This window comes from Micromesistius poutassou, assembly GCF_964030765.1.
Source record: "Micromesistius poutassou genome assembly, chromosome: 7".
Classification (NCBI taxonomy): Eukaryota; Metazoa; Chordata; class Actinopteri; order Gadiformes; family Gadidae; genus Micromesistius; species Micromesistius poutassou.
In genome coordinates, this window is record NC_140277.1 from 20,945,837 (window position 1) to 20,962,099 (window position 16,263).

At 43.8% G+C, this 16,263-nt stretch overlaps 1 protein-coding gene across 1 annotated transcript; it reads right to left on the reverse strand.

Moving 5' to 3' along the window:
• Window positions 1-9,500: 9,500 nt before the first annotated feature.
• On the reverse strand, window positions 9,501-13,178 carry LOC311350642 (uncharacterized protein; the record flags this gene model as incomplete). Its single annotated transcript, XM_084470705.1, has 3 exons — window positions 9,501-10,256; window positions 10,372-10,520; window positions 12,941-13,178. The coding sequence occupies 3 exons, from the start codon at window positions 13,176-13,178 to the stop codon at window positions 9,501-9,503; spliced, it is 1,143 nt and encodes a 380-aa protein (XP_084326831.1).
• Window positions 13,179-16,263: the final 3,085 nt, after the last annotated feature.

Here is a 16,263-nt window from a genome sequence, read left to right on the forward strand (position 1 = left end):
GTCTCTTCACATTATATTCATTGACCTCTGCGTTTGTAGCGTATATGTGAATGTCAGTTGGGTCTTCACCGGTTTCACGCTGCTTCAGTGTGACAACATCATGGTTGCTGAGCGGTTCCTTCTTTTTATGGAGTCTGAGGCGGTTTAGCATTCCAGCAAAGGCAGCATTTTCTTGTCTAACAACTTGGGTCAGCTCAGCGACTTCAAAGTTACCTTCCCACAGGCTGGCTCCGTTGTCAGCATAAAGAGGTGTGCCTTTTACAGGTCTCAACTGGTAAAAGTCACCCACACAGATCACAGAAACATTCGCAAACAGAGAATAATCACCGGTCTGCTTGATTTGACGTAGTCTACCATGAATGTATGTCAAAAGACGGTGGTCAACCATGGACACTTCGTCAATGATCAGGATTTGCAAGTTGCCCATTCTGCTTCGTAGAGAATTCACTTTCTCATCCCCGAGAGGTTGATAAGGTATCTTGACATTTGCAGCAATGGAGAAAGTGTTGTGAATGGTCGCGGCACCAATGTTGTATGCAGCCACACCTGTAGGTGCCGTTAGAAGCACAGTGATATCCTCTGGATTTTCAGCAATCTGTGACAACAGCCTGGTAGATTCGTAATGTATTGCTTTGATTAAATGGCTTTTGCCTGTTCCTGCTCCACCGGTGATGAACAATCGCAACGGATCAGGATTCTGTCCAAGAAGTTTCTGCAAACACCATTGACGAACGGCGTAGAATACAGCAGATTGCTCTTCGTTCAACGATCGCAATAAATTTAATGCATCTCATCTCGGCATCGTCACATGATTGGTTTCCAAAGTGCATGCGGTGTGTGGGTTAGCTGCCAGGTCAGGGATACGTTCGGTGCCATCAGCATCATCTTCCTCATCTACAACTTTGTCCTTCATGAGTTCCAAACAACGAAGACGCTCTCTTTCTGTTTCAGGACACAACTGAGCCCATGCATCTTCCAGATCAATGTTGTCTTCCAGCAACTGCTTAGCTCTGTCAATCTCATCACTCTCTTTTTCAAATAGAGCTTTATTGTAATCCACAATGGACTGCACTCGTTGAACATCACTGCCACATTTAACAGCACCGTTCTTGTAGAAATGCTCGTATGTGTCAAACTGGGACGGTTTGAGGTGATATTCTTCGTAGTGAGGCAAGAACAGTTGAAGCAACGAACTGAAGTACTTTTCTGGGTCTCTTGTGGGTGAAAATCTGGGATACCTTACGACAGCAGGTTGCGTTCGGGTTCTTCGTTTCACAAAGCCACAGTTGTTGTTGAGCTCTATTATCTCCCCTGAAGCCTTTTCTGCCGAAAGCTGCGACTTGTAAATAACTCTGTATTCAGAGCAAAAACTGGCCAGGCACATATCTTGAAATTCTGCTGACTCAGGTCTGTTCTCATATCTCTCAACTATGTTGGTCATCCAAATGCTGCTGTCTTCTTCACAACGAGCTTTAGATTGGAGCACATGCAAAGGTAAACTCATCCTGACAGGATTGTCGCCAATAGGAATGAACTGTACATTGCGAGAGCATTCTTTCAAGTGCATATGTGTTAAGCGATACACTGCCTCTTGAGCTTTCTTGCTCTGCCTTTGTGATGTAGGACAGTATATACACAACAACAGAATATGCATCAGTGACATATTGGATATCCATATTGCCTTGCCAAGCACGGAGTAAGTCTTTGTTGTACTGGTTTACCCAAATGTCTGCAGGATTTCGTTTCAGGACAAGGGTTTTCTTTGTCACACAATTGTTGTACGCCCTTCCTTGCAGACTTCACTTTCTTTAGGATGCCACTGGCGCTCGTATTTCCATCGTTGCCGTTCAAGTCCTCAGTGTTCCCGCCTTTTGTGATGAAAGTACGGCTCGATGGTGGTCGTGGGAAATTGAACCTGCACAGTGTTTTTCTTGCGGCAAGTCTTTGAGTGTCTTTTGCTGTGTCTTTGTACGCTGTTCACAATCTCCTGAAGTTCTGCGTCACTGTCTGGTGGAATGTCACAGGTAATGTATCTGTCTATGAAACTTACCACTTCGTCATCAGTCTCTCTATCAATCCTTGGAGCATTTTCAACCCAAAAAAGACAGTGGACATGAGGAGAGCCACGCTGCTGGAATTCAACACGGTAAAAGTAGTCCTTGATTTTGCCTATGGGTTGAGCTGGCGACAGGATTACATCACGAAGGAAACAATGCCATCGGTGGTCAAACATTCTCGCTGCTGTGACAGGATTTCGTCGTACGAGTCCACATTTATCAGACCAATCGAGATCTTCGACAGGTGTTTGTTTTCCTTCTATTCTTAGAAGAGAGCTGAGCATGTCAGGCCATCGCATATCAGCACTACTGAAACTTGCAAAGAAAGTGGGAATTGAAAGCTGACGTATCATCGCAAACAAGTCTTTCTGTACTGACATCCAGTATGGAGGTGTGCCACGAATCCCTCGTAAGAACTTGTAACCTTCTTTGTTGCGTAGGATTTTACCGATCGAATCAGAATCCAACAACATCTGTGGTGATGCTTCTCTCAGAGACGGGTTTCCACCACCTTTGCGTAACGCCATCGACACGCTGGATACAACCTGTTGCACCTCTGACATGTATTGCGCGTAAAAAATGTAGTCTGTGTTGCGTGCAAATCGTCCATCGGCATTCATAATCCGTGTGTTCAGGTATCGTGACAGAGTGATTCTGGACTCTCTTTCATCGTGGAATGTAGGTCCACCAGAAGGGAATAGAACTGGGAAACATTTGGCCTCGTTGGTCTTATCATACAGCAGCCTAACTGGACTGTTGCCTTCACCTGGTGCCATGTTCAGTATGTCCTGGAAATTCTGATCAATGATCTCTGTACCCAGATCCACAGGTTGCAAAGATGTATCTGACAAGAGCCCACCCTGATCTTTAATGTATGTCAAATCTTCCTCTTCTTGCTCTTCATGGGTATTTTCATCATCGCTATTATCAGCTGGCTCTTGTCTGCTGTTTTCCTCTGCGTCAAGCTGATCAGTTCCATTCAGAGTGTTTACCCATTCGTCGTTCAGTGTCACATCATCGTACCACTTATTGTTTGCCAGCAAATATCTCAGTGCATTTCTTACACGATCAGTGTGGACAAACATGTACTCATAATGGCCCTTGTACGTCAACTTACGTTTAAGTTTCACACGTATCATCTTGTCATCGCATTCGTTCCTTGGAAGGATATTTGTCACATCCGTGTTGTTAATCGGTACAGAGACACATGGACCGTGGCAAGCTCTCTGGCGGCCTCGAGGCAAACACAACAGCTTCATAAAAGGAATATGACGTGCGATGAGATGTTGTTCCAAAGAGTTGAGACGTTTCAGCTCAGCAGGAATTTCAGACAGATGCATGCTGTTGGCAACACTTTCCTCTGGCAGTTTTCCTCCAAGTATTTTCCGGTGACATGTATGGCAAATCCATAATTTGCTTGATGGACTATCAGACAAATGGCATTCCTGCTCGCATTCCATATCACAGATATGTAAATATTGCAATGTAATGCACCTATTAGCCAGCGTAGCAACCTCTGCTCCTTTGCGTTCATAGCATTGTCTTTTACACTCCAAAACCTGCTTCCTGAAAAGTAGACGGATGACAAACAGAGCATACATACTCAGGACCACAGCTGACTTCCTGACGGAAACGACCAATGACAACATCTATCTCAGTTTGTCTATTTTTCTGAGTGGCATATCTCTTACAGCTACGTTTTATTTTATTTGCACGGACGCTTTTGTTATTTCTGTATTTGCTTTTGTTGTTCTGATTTATTTTGTTCCGAAATAAAGTGTTTCTCTTGTATTTCATATGACTGTATTCACGAACATGACTCTGGAAGTTCTTGTTTGACATATATTTGGTCTTGGAATATTTGCGCACCAGAGCTTGAAACCTGCTGTTGGTCTTATATTTAGCCTTTGAGTAAGTCCGCACAAGAGCTTGAAACCTGCTGTTGGTCTTATATTTAGCCTTTGAGTAAGTCCGCACAAGAGTTTGAACCCTGCTGTTTGTCTTATACCTGGCTTTGCCTTTCTCAACGTGCCGTTTTCTGTCATTGCTGTCACTGTGGTAGTGCTGTCGTTCTTTTTTAGCCTTCACATTTTCTGGTTCAGCTTCGGACTTTCTTTTCCGTAATGACCTGAAGTTGCCGTCATTGTTCGTGGGCTGGCATGTTGCTGCGCAAACACTTGCTGCATATCTGTGTTGAACACATGTTACGACTTCATAGTGGTTTCCAGTGTGATTCAAATAAATGCAATTCTCTGACTGTGGTCCTGCAATAGGTGCATGCACATTCCATCTTCCATCATTAAAAGTAACGATAGCTGTTTGCAATAAATCCGCAGCAGCAAATATATCAATCTCTTTTGCCCAAGAACCACAGTAGTACACTCTTGATTTTGTTACGTAGTCCGGCACGGACGTGTATTCGTCTCTCAAGTATGACTCAAAATCGTTGCTGTTTTTCTGGAGATGTTTCACAACTGCCCGTCTTACTTTCAAGTGCTGGTTCTCATCACAACATATACTCCAGGCAAGACTACGATAAAAACAGTTTCCGTCTGGTTTGATACTATGTATCTTACAAGGACTTCCCATATCGTCAACACTGCTCATTGTCTTTGGCCTTTCATCAGAATGTACAGTTGAGAGTCCAATTTTTTTGCACAAAACATCGTGATCCTCACGAGTTAAAGGTTTAAAGGTCCGTTTGGCGACTGTTACCTCGCTGATGATATCGTCTGTAGCGACCAAACCACACAGTGATTGAAAGGACTCTTTGGCCGTGTCTGCATCCACATGGATGACATCGTTCATATGGGATTTAATTTCTGTCTTGACACGTTTGACACGCTGACGTCGCTTACCCTGATCAGAACTGGGCCCTCTTTTCAGACCTTCACTGTCAAGCGATCGTGCGGCCGTGTTTGCATCCACATCGATGACATCGTTGACCTGTGACTTGGTTTCAGTTTTTACACGCTGACATCGCTTACCCTGATCAGAACAGTAACTGGGCCCTCTTTTCAGAACATCACTGTAAAGCGATTGTGCGTTTCCCTTGGATGAACTTCTTGTGTCTTTACCAAAATTACCAACTTGACTTACGCCTGGCTGTTGTCCACACACTTCATGCGTAGGCTTACCTTTTACTATGTCACTGTACAGTTGACTGCTTACCATTGGACTGCGGTTTGCGTCGTCAGGGTCGACATGGCTTATTGCCGCTTTCACACCAGTTACCTCAAATCGTGGTGTACTTACACCAAACAATTGTGCAAAGTCATACACATGACGGCACAGGGTCTCTACAGAGTCGAAGTATGCAACACAGCTTACTCTCTCACCTTTCCAGTTGACATTTTCGTTAGTGTGCGAATCAACAAATGCAAACTTGCCTCCTCCATTCACTATTGCATATGTATTAGCACAAATGGTTAACAAACAAGCATCATTACAGTATAGTGAACGCTGTAGTGCTTCATCAAAAGGCATTGCCACATCACGTAAACTTTGGTCATAGTCATCAACGCTAATCAATCCAGAGTAAGACTCAGCATAGTTTATTGCAAAATTACAATTCCATACTTTGTAGTATCTAGGCAATTCAGATACAGCAATGTAACCTCTTCCTTGGTCTCTTATTTTACCCTGTGCCCTCATTGATCTGTAAAGTACAGTTCCCTTAATCAAAACATCATCCAGATCTCTGCTTGACCAGGTCCACACATCGCTCATCTTGGACTTCAGAACTGCAGTCAGGCTGATGGCACCACATTGCTTGTTGCGCTCCTTTCCGAACTGTGAATGACCTTGATGAAAAGACCCCATCAGCACAGATCTGTCAACAGGCTGAATCAAACGATCATTAGTAGCATTACTTTCTGTCATGTAAGTCACAGTACTTGATGGTGGGTTTGGTAGGGTAGGGTTGTTTGTTTTGGTAGTTTTGGTAGTTTTGACAAGTTTGGCAGAGTGTACTGGCAAGTTACTGGCAGAGTTACAGGCAGAGTTGAGGCTACTTGTTTTTTACGAGTAAGCACAACCTCGGCAACTTGTTTTATACGAGTAAGCGCAAACTCGGCAATAGACCCCAGGTCTACTGCAATCGGACCTCCTTCAACACAGCGCCGCTTGGCTGCCTTGGACTTCTTACTGCGAGCTGGCATCTACAACAACAAACAACAAACACACACACAATATATAACATAATCATATATTGTTTCTTTAACTTATTAAAATAGATGCCTTTGCTGCCCCTATCTGTTTCTGCTTCTCCATCATATTTGTGTGATTTGCAAAATACCTATCATATCCTACATGTTTTATTGATTTTTATTGCTTTTTCTTATCCTTTGTTTTACCAGGGTAGTCACATTGATACAGAAGTCTCTTTTACAAATGAGCTGTGGCCAAGAAAGGCAGCACCTACCTAAAAGAAACATAAAAACAGAAAAAAACACAATGTTAACAAAACAGGAAACACATGCAGGCTATAAAAGACAACCTATTCACAATATTACACTATTCACATTTGTAATGTAAAGTGTATGCAACACATAATTTAAAATCAGAAAGGGGGATGAACATATTAAGTTTCAGTTTTATCTGGTGCGTTCCAAGTTGAGGGGGCATTATAACAATAGGCCATCTTACCAACTTCAGAGCCAACAGTAGGCACATTAAGAAGTATGCTATTGTTAGAACTGAGGTTGTATGTATCTATTGTTTGTTGCAAATGAGAACACTTATAAATATGATGGTAATAATCCAACAGCTGCTTTGTCAATTAAAATTAACAAATTATGTTGTCTGCATATTGATAGAGCCATCGAACCAGATAAACTGTACATGTTGCGGTGGTGTGTATCATAGCCAGCTTTTGTTATGAATCAATTATGCTGAATGATAAACAGAGTCCAGAAAACGCAATACAGACTTTGAAGCATGCATATAAAGAATGTCACCATAATTGACAACACATTAAAAAGGTGGCTGCAACAATTTTCTAGTTTCTAAAATAAAACAAGCCTTATTTATAAAATAGAAACCTAGCTTGACTCCAAGTTTCTTTACCAAATGTGTTACATGACAATTAAATGAATATTTTCGCCCAATAAAAAACCAGACTATGTGTAGCATGACACCATCTCTATTTATTGTCCCTGTGATGATATCATTTAAGGTAAAGATAGACATCACATAAGGGTGACCAGACGTCCCCGGTTTTGGTTGCAAGTTCCAAGTTTTGATCTCTGACGTTACTTTATATCATATATCAGAATATTCTATTACTGTTAAGCCCACTATGAATATTGCAACAAGCTGAACCATGTGTCCTGTATCATAGCTCCATGTATGACCTTTTCAGCGATAAAAACAGCCTGAAAATCAATTTAGTATTCAGTGAGGTATGATTAATTAAATGCACTGACAGTTCATTGCAGCTGCATAACAGATTGAGTGCAGCGGTCGACCGGTTCAAAATGGCGGCCCCACGGCTCGTCAGCGTGCAATGGTCGACCGGTTCAAAATGGCGGCCCCACGGCTCGTCAGAGTGCAGCGGTCGACCGGTTCAAAATGGCGGCCCCACGGCTCGTCAGCGTGCAATGGACGACCGGTTCAAAATGGCGGCCCCACGGCTCGTCAGCGCCAGTAAGAATTAGATACTAGATACTAGCAGATAGATACTTGTATTGATCTCCAAGGGCAAATTCAACAAGCGGTCGATGCGGCGTCTATTCTTTATCATGTCTATGGTTGTGTCCATCGATAGGCCCCCACCCCCCTCTTACAGTTATCATATCCATATGCATTTCTTTACGGCTTAATGGAAATTGTATGATTTTTGTATTTTAAACATGAACATGTTTTATGAACACAATATTCAGAACTATCCCCGAACATATTGATGTTGATGTCCTGTCATTAATGTAGGCCAACACAATATATCAAATGATTGGAAGCGAGTCGAGCTGAACTTGACTGCTGTACCCACGGCCCAAAATAAATAACAAGTCCAAACAATATCCTTAATTCAAACATACAGTTTCATTTTGCCTCAATAGGCTATGGATGCGAACTTGGAATGAACATACGCAACGGGGATTTCTAAAGGTTACTGTAGGCCTACAATGGCGGAGACGAGCGTCAGAAACTGAACCATCGTAGTGCTAAGGTTCTAGAGCGCTTCAGACCAACCAACAACGTACGAAACAGCGTTTATGGAAACACGCGAAATGTTAAGTTAGCGCTCAAAGATGTTATAAATGTAACCTTTAGTTTTCCACATAAAACAATTAACAGTTTCTTATTTTCAAAAGACACCGTGCACTGCAAAGCCAAGTAACCAAAGGGCCTAAGAGGGCCTCCGTATATAATACATATAAACAAATATGTCTAATGTTGCTTTTAAAATCAATTTTGCGGAGACACTCAAAAACACGTCTTACCTTCTCCTTCTCCCTCTACTTCTTCATGGTGGGTCATAGCTTATCACTATACCGCCACCTACTGGACTACTACACAGGAATGTTTATCATAAAATACAAATTCTAAATCCTTCAAATTAATTCAGTATCATTAAGATACAAACTCAAACAGTATGTTGCATTCACAAGACGAAAGTTCTATGGTAAAAAAAACTATTTGACAAAATAGCCAGACCTGTTTATAGGAATAGGAATAGTATAGGAGATATATATATATATATATATATATATATATATCTCCTATAGGAATAGGAATAGTATAGGAGATATATATATATGTATATATATATATATATATATATATATCCTATAGGAATAGGAATGTTCTGCACTCTGGTGTCTTCTGCTGCCGCACAACTAGGACTATGGCAGCTCCAAAATGGCGGCCGCATTTCATGGTCGATATTATTATATATTATATAATATTATTATATATTATATATTATTATTATATATTATATATTTCATGGTCGATACCTGCACTCTCATCTGTAAGCTGTTAAGGGGAACAGTATTTATTGTAAGCCAGATTGAATAGAAATACGCTAAATAACTGCAATACAAATAAAATTACTTCATTTTATATGGCCTATGGCAAAGAGTCTTTATTTTCTAAAGTAATGAGCCTTCAATTTTAGCTATTTAGACTAAATTAACACAGCTTGCAGACCTCCATGGACATGACAAATAATCCAGGCAGTTTGCTGCCCTTGCTCAAATTTTTCATTGCATGTACAACAATTGCTTACAATATTAAGGCCAAGACTGAATTGCCTATAGCCATTTTCTTCTTTCTTATTGTGTGTTTGTCTAACTGACCAATTCCCTTTAAGACAAAACAATCGCTTAAATCAAAACACAAACTTTATTATACACACAAAACACGGCAAACGATAAAAGTCAAGTGCTAAAAAAACAGGTCTACACAAAAACAAAAACACCACATCAAAACACTGCAAACTCAGTCCTCTTCAAAGAGGTCCGCCAGGCTGTCACTCTCCTGTTCCAAATCTGCCGTCTCCCTGGCATACGACGTCGATGGCTGCTCCGCTTCAAGGACGTTCCCCTGGCCGCCCTCAACAGTTGCCTCAGCAAACCGCACAACCAGCCCTTCAGCATTGATTGTCACCACTATCTCGGGCATACCAATGACAATCTCCTCCAGGGCGGGCCCGTCATGTGCACTGGCGGACAGGAAACGCTCCCTCACGAAACCAAATACAGCCGAGTTCGTCAACACCATGGAGCGCTCCTCCCCATCTCTCCCAGCCACAATGAGCAGTCCGGAATACGTTATAATATACGCTGCCGTGCGCTGAAGAATGGCACACCGCTCGCATCGGTGCGTTGACAACTTCACAGCCAGTTTTTCTTGACCAGCGTGGCATCTTGGGCACCGCGGCTTGGCCGCGATCTGGACCCCAGTCACTGGTCCACGCAAGGTCTCCTCGCCCCTGACGGGCATCGCGCTGACGGAGGCAGGCTGCCCTACATGGCCAGTGGTCGTGACCACTGAGGAGGGTGTGGTGGTTAGCACAGTGCGGTCCCCGTCTTTCCTTGTGCTCAATGATCGCACTGTGTAGCACTTTCCCAACTCTAGCGACAGGATCAAACGATCCCACACGGTGAGCCCCGTCTGCCCCGTCGCATCGCAGACCTCAAACGTCTTGAGCTCAACAGGAACACCCTGCACCTGCACCACCTTGTTTTCAAGGACCTGCGATCACCTCCACCTGTTGAAAAAGAACAAAGACAAAGAGGCGTTAGGATGCTGCATCTGTCTCTCTCCACAATACTTCTTTCAACACGCTTCACAGAAGCAAGACGCTTACCCTCTGCCTGGGTCCCAGAGCTAAAACATCAGCTACAGTGGGACGGTCAACGGTGTGAGGGACTCGGCGTGGGAATGGCAGCTCCCCAGCCACATCCAGTCTGCTGCTGCTGCTCACCAACACATCGAAACCCCCCGGATTGCTGTAGCCTGCAAAAAACAAAAAGAAAGAAATGTGCACTTAACATCTGCCCATAACGCATGTGCTGCCACTAACGACTCATTTATGCATTCATCTAAACGACCAATTTAAGCCTCAAAAGAGGCTGTATGCACAAAAACTTAACAGCCACTTCATGAGTGACAAAGACCCACGTCGCTTGTGGCAAGGGTTTCAGAACCTTACAGACTACAAGCCCATCCCCCTGCGGACATGCCACAGTGACCCCTCTCTACCGAATGAACTGAATGACTTCTATGCACGTTTTGAGGTCAACTCCATCATTCCAGCACAGACACTCCCACCATCACCCACTGACCAGGTACTCCAGGTGTCCACAGCTGAAGTGAAAAGGGTCCTCGCTAGCGTTAACCCACGCAAAGCTGCAGGGCCGGACAACATCCCTGGCCGTGTTTTAAAGGACTGCGCTGAGCAACTGTCAGATGTTTTTACAGACATTTTTAACACATCGCTCAGCCAGGCAGCTGTGCCTACCTGCCTCAAAAGTGCTACTATTATCCCTGTTCCTAAGAAGTCAAAACCAGCCTGCTTAAATGACTTTCGCCCTGTGGCCCTAACACCAATCATAATGAAATGCTTCGAGCGGCTGGTCATGCGCCACATTAAGAACTGCCTCCCTGCAAACCTGGACCCCCTACAGTTTGCATACAGAACCAACCGGTCCACAGAGGACGCCATCGCCACCACACTCCACCTCACACTGTCCCACCTAGAGAGGAAAAACACCTATGCCAGAATCCTACTTATCGACTTCAGCTCAGCCTTTAATACGCTCATTCCACAACAATTGGTGGAAAAGCTGAAGATGCTACAGGTGGACACTGGCATCTGTAACTGGATTCTCGACTTCCTGACACAGCGGCGCCAGGCAGTGAAGGTGGGCAGCCAAACATCAAGGACCATCTCAGTGAGCACAGGCTTTCCTCAGGGCTGTGTTCTGAGCCCTTTGTTGTACAGCCTGCTGACCCACGACTGTGCTGCTAGGCACAGTACCAACCACATCATCAAGTACGCCGACGACTCAACAGTGGTGGGGCTCATCAGTGACAATGATGAGTCTGCGTACAGGATCGAGGTGGAGCTGCTCACTGCATGGTGTGAATCCCACAACCTTGTCCTCAATGTGGACAAAACAAAGGAGATGGTGATTGACTTTCGGAGGGGTGGCAGACAACATGCACCAATAAACATCCATGGTGCTGCCGTGGAGAGGGTCAGTAACGTCAAGTTCCTGGGAGTCCATCTAGCTGACGACCTGACCTTCTCAACAAACACCACAGCGGTCATCAAAAAAGCCCAGAGGCGTCTCCACCCCCTCCGGAGGCTCAGGAAGGCAGGTCTGCCCACTCCTCACCTCACTACCTTTTATAGAGGTACCATTGAAAGCATTCTCACATACGGTTTCACTTCCTGGTTCGGGAGCTGCAAGGCATACGAACAACAGCAGCTCAACCGGATAGTGAAAACAGCCAGCAGAATCATTGGTGCCTGAAGGAGATCTACGAGCAGCGTTGCACCCACAGAGCTGCTGCCATTATCAGGGATTTCCATCACCCCTCTCATGGACTGTTCTCCCTCCTGCCATCCGGGAAGAGGTACAGGAGCATCAGCTGCAGAACAACCAGGATGCTGAACAGCTTTTTTGCACAAGCTGTAAGGCTGGTAAATGGACTGCGCTCCCTGCCCACACACACGCCCACACACACACACACACACCACACCCAACCCTCCCGCCCGTAGGTCAGTAGGTCAGTAGGTCAGTCATCCTGCATCTAATAGCACTTTATTATGGACATGTTCCCAAAACTGCTGCAGCTGTATGATTGTTTTTTTTCCGAATGATTTTAACATGTTTTTACATTATTTATTATTCTTTTTCTTTTAGTAAAGCACTGCTAGTAGGAGCTGGTGAGAAACGATATTTCGTTTCAGCCAATGTATCCTGTACATTTGTGTGAAATGACAATAAAGTGTCTGAATCTGAATCTGAATCTGACTCAGCTGCGTCGGCCATTTTACATGTCAAAGCAGTGAAGGCGGGGGGAGGGGGGAACAGGACGCGCACTGCCTTGCGTGCAGGTGAATTAGTTTGCCGTTTGGGACGTGACAAAACATAAATAGACGGTCAATAGTAAAACGACTCGTTAACTAAAAAACGCCGTAAACTCATTTTCATGGTCGTTTCCGTCGAGTAACGCCTCAAGCACACTACCTTCGTCCGTCGACGGACTTGGCATGGCACACATCAAACACGCCCTCGCACATCCCTCGACGGGCTGACGGCTCGAGAAGCAAGTCAACTAATTACTTTGATTAAGTCAACTAATCACGGCAGCATTGCGTCGCTCAGTCCATTTAAAAAACAAATGAAAGCAAGTCCAATACTTACTGATGCTCTTCCTCGTTCGGACCAATTTAACCGCTTGTCCGTTGTCGGCCGCGTGTATGAACTCGTCCCGCTTCTCGGGTGAAAAGCAGACGACACGGTTAAAGGCTTCACGTCCCGTCTGCAGTGTGGCCTCGAAGTACCGTCTGCTCTGCCTGGACGTCTTCATCGGCGAAACGGCATGAAGATGTCCCGTCACCGTCTCGTCGTCCAACATCGGACGCTTGGTTGGACTTGCCATGATTCATCTGATCTCGGGGCAGTGCTGTGGGCGACTTATATAGACACGTCGCCAGGTACCCGCGACAGTTCTCGCGACAGCACAACTTGAATTTGCTCAGCGAATCACTCTGGTTACCAGAGAATTAACCAATCACATTGGTGTATCTCATAATAGGCGGGCCAAAAGCGTTGCTGTTCTCCCCAAGAGTGTCTGGATGGAAATACGTTCACCTTCACTTCAATAAGGAAATAAGTTTTATCAAACCTTTCAAGCAGACGACATTGCGCCCTTAACACTAGGTGGGGTCGTTTTCCATTTTGTAAACATTGACTCGTAGTCGCATAATGTTCTACTTCATTCCACCAGCTGTTACTAATTGTTACTAATTACTAAGACAGTCATCATCACAGACATAATAAAGACCGCATCGACAGCTACTGGCCCTGACGAGCCGTGGGGTCGCCAACATGGACCGGTGTGCAAATCACACACTATAAATACGATACAGAATTACAAACAAGAAAGTGCAGCTATTTTAATAAGTTGAAAAAACCATATATGATTAGGCTATATATAAATATATACATTGCAAACACAAATAATATATGAATACATTACATATCTATAGGCTATATAAACACATGAAGGTTTTTCTATAAGCTGAAACCCCTGCAAGAAGACTGGATTTGCAGAGCTTCTTTCTACTCTTCCCTTTCTGCAGTAGGCTACAAGAGAGGCGAGTTTGCCGATTTGAGCAGGAATGTTCTGCATAGCGCTCTAGTGCCACCTAGTGTCTTCTATTGCCACACAACTACGACTATGGCAGCTTCAAAATGGCGGCCGCATTCCATGCGCCCAGCGCCCAATGCGGCGTCTACTCTTTATAGGCTAATGGCAGTGTGCGAAATACCCTTCAATATTCGGGGGGGTCCCCATCTCCTGATTGTTGCGCAATATCGATCTAAATTATTCTTATGCAGTAGGCCTATAGCAGTGGTTCTCAAACGCGAGCGTTCTCTAGCGGTACGAACGCGGAGTATGAACGATTTTTTTTTTTTTTTTTTAAGTTGAAGCAGAGCTGGGTTCACCGTTTGCCTGCTTACACACACGCCACACATCCAACAACAATAACAATCCTGATCGCTCCCCCCCCCCCCCCCCTCAAAAATCCCGATCGCATTGTTGACGGTTCATTTATTAGCCTACATAAATGAACTGGCTACAACAATGAAACAATAAATTATTTACAATGCTCCGAATGAGCACATGTGTGATGGCCGTGCAGTGTTTCCCACACATAGGCCAATGTGTGGCACTGCCCCACAGATTGAACAACGAGCGCCACAAATTGATTCCGCTTTTCTTATTTATTTTTACTTGAACGCGCCCCCGTAATGCTGCCAGTCCGACATGTTCCCATTCCGACAGTCCTGTGCGCGTATGCAAATTAGCCATGTGCGCCAAACAGAAGAAGGGCCCTATCTTGCGCCCGGCGCAATTGACTTTCTACACCGACGCATGTGTCGTTGCTAGTTTGCACCCGGCGCAAAGCTGATTTTCCCCTTTACATCGTCTATCTCCTCATCTCCGAGTGCCACCTTTTTCGATGTGAATCCGAAGTGTGCCAGTGATAAACTTTGATTTTGCTTTCGCTTGTTAGCCATTGTTATTGACGGCCTACGTCATTGCTCTGGGCTCTCGCACATGGCTAATTTGCATACGCGCAGGCGCAGGACTGGTTCAGCTTAATGTTAAACAAATTATTATTATTAACATTTTTGAATTATAAATACTTGACATGGTGATCTCTTAAACACATCATTAGTGACAATAAAATTATTATATCATTTTTTTTAATTTTTTTTTTTACAAGATTGAGACCCCCCCCAGATTTTGCTTTTGAGTCTTTCAGGGGGTCTCAAGGGGTTAATCGGGGGGGTCCGACCCCCCCAAACCCCCCCGTATTTCGCACTATGGCTAATGGCTATAGTCATCATGTACCCACCTACTCGATTACGTTTATCCACCTAAATTAGTTTATAAATTCCCATTCAGCTTGACCCCCACATTACTGCATGCAGTTATATTTGTGCTTGTTTTTTGTCTGTGTGAAGACAATTGGTTCATGTTAAATGGCTTGACTCTTGTTTGGTCTTTATCAGCAAACTTGATTGAAAGCTGTGTTTTCACTGTAATTATGCTTTGACCAGGGGATCAATGTAGCCCTGAGGTTAACTACTCATATTCTCATTTGGCTGCATTGTGTTTGGGTGCAGCCAGCACCTGGAAGTTCAGACAGTTGCATATCTATTTTACGGCATTCAAATTGTGGTAGACATTACTCTTGATCTTTGGGGTTTCCCCTGCAACACTTAATTGACACATGAACTGATGTTGGATTGGCACCACTTTCTGATCGAATAATTTGTTATATACAATAATAATTGAATTATATTTAAGCTGGTGTAATGTATGGTTATTTTCTCATGTAATTCCATACAACATTTTGGTTCTATGGAATCTGTTTTGTGATTCAACAAGAATATAATAATGGAAGATAATAGAATAATGTGGTGTTTTAAGGTTTATTAGTCTGCGGTAGAATGAATGTATTAAAGCAACACAGCACTCGTGATCGTGGGGTGGCTATCTGCGCCACTCAACCTCAGAACCTTGAGGTTGCAGCCAAACAAAATACCCGTGATTATATCATTGCCCAACCCCACTCTCACTCACAATTTCAAATTGCTTGACCTTATTTCAGCCTTGGTAACTGAATACTAAGTTATGCTCAGGTTGATTGTCAGTTCTGAATCTTATCCTGTGGGTCATGTGCACTGCTGTTGTTTTCTTGTAACTTAAAATTGCACTAGACAGCATTAACATTAGTTTGGATTGGATTCTGATTAGCAGTCACTGTTTTAGCTACACTCTCAGCCTCTATGCTCTGTCCTGGTTGACCAATGTATGCCTTCAATGTGGGTTGTTCACTTGAATCTGTGAAACGCATTAATTTACTTCAAATGTTGTGTTAATAGAAATATTTGGTCTAATTTAAAATAAATGTATCAATTCTGTATCTGAATATGTGTATATATATATT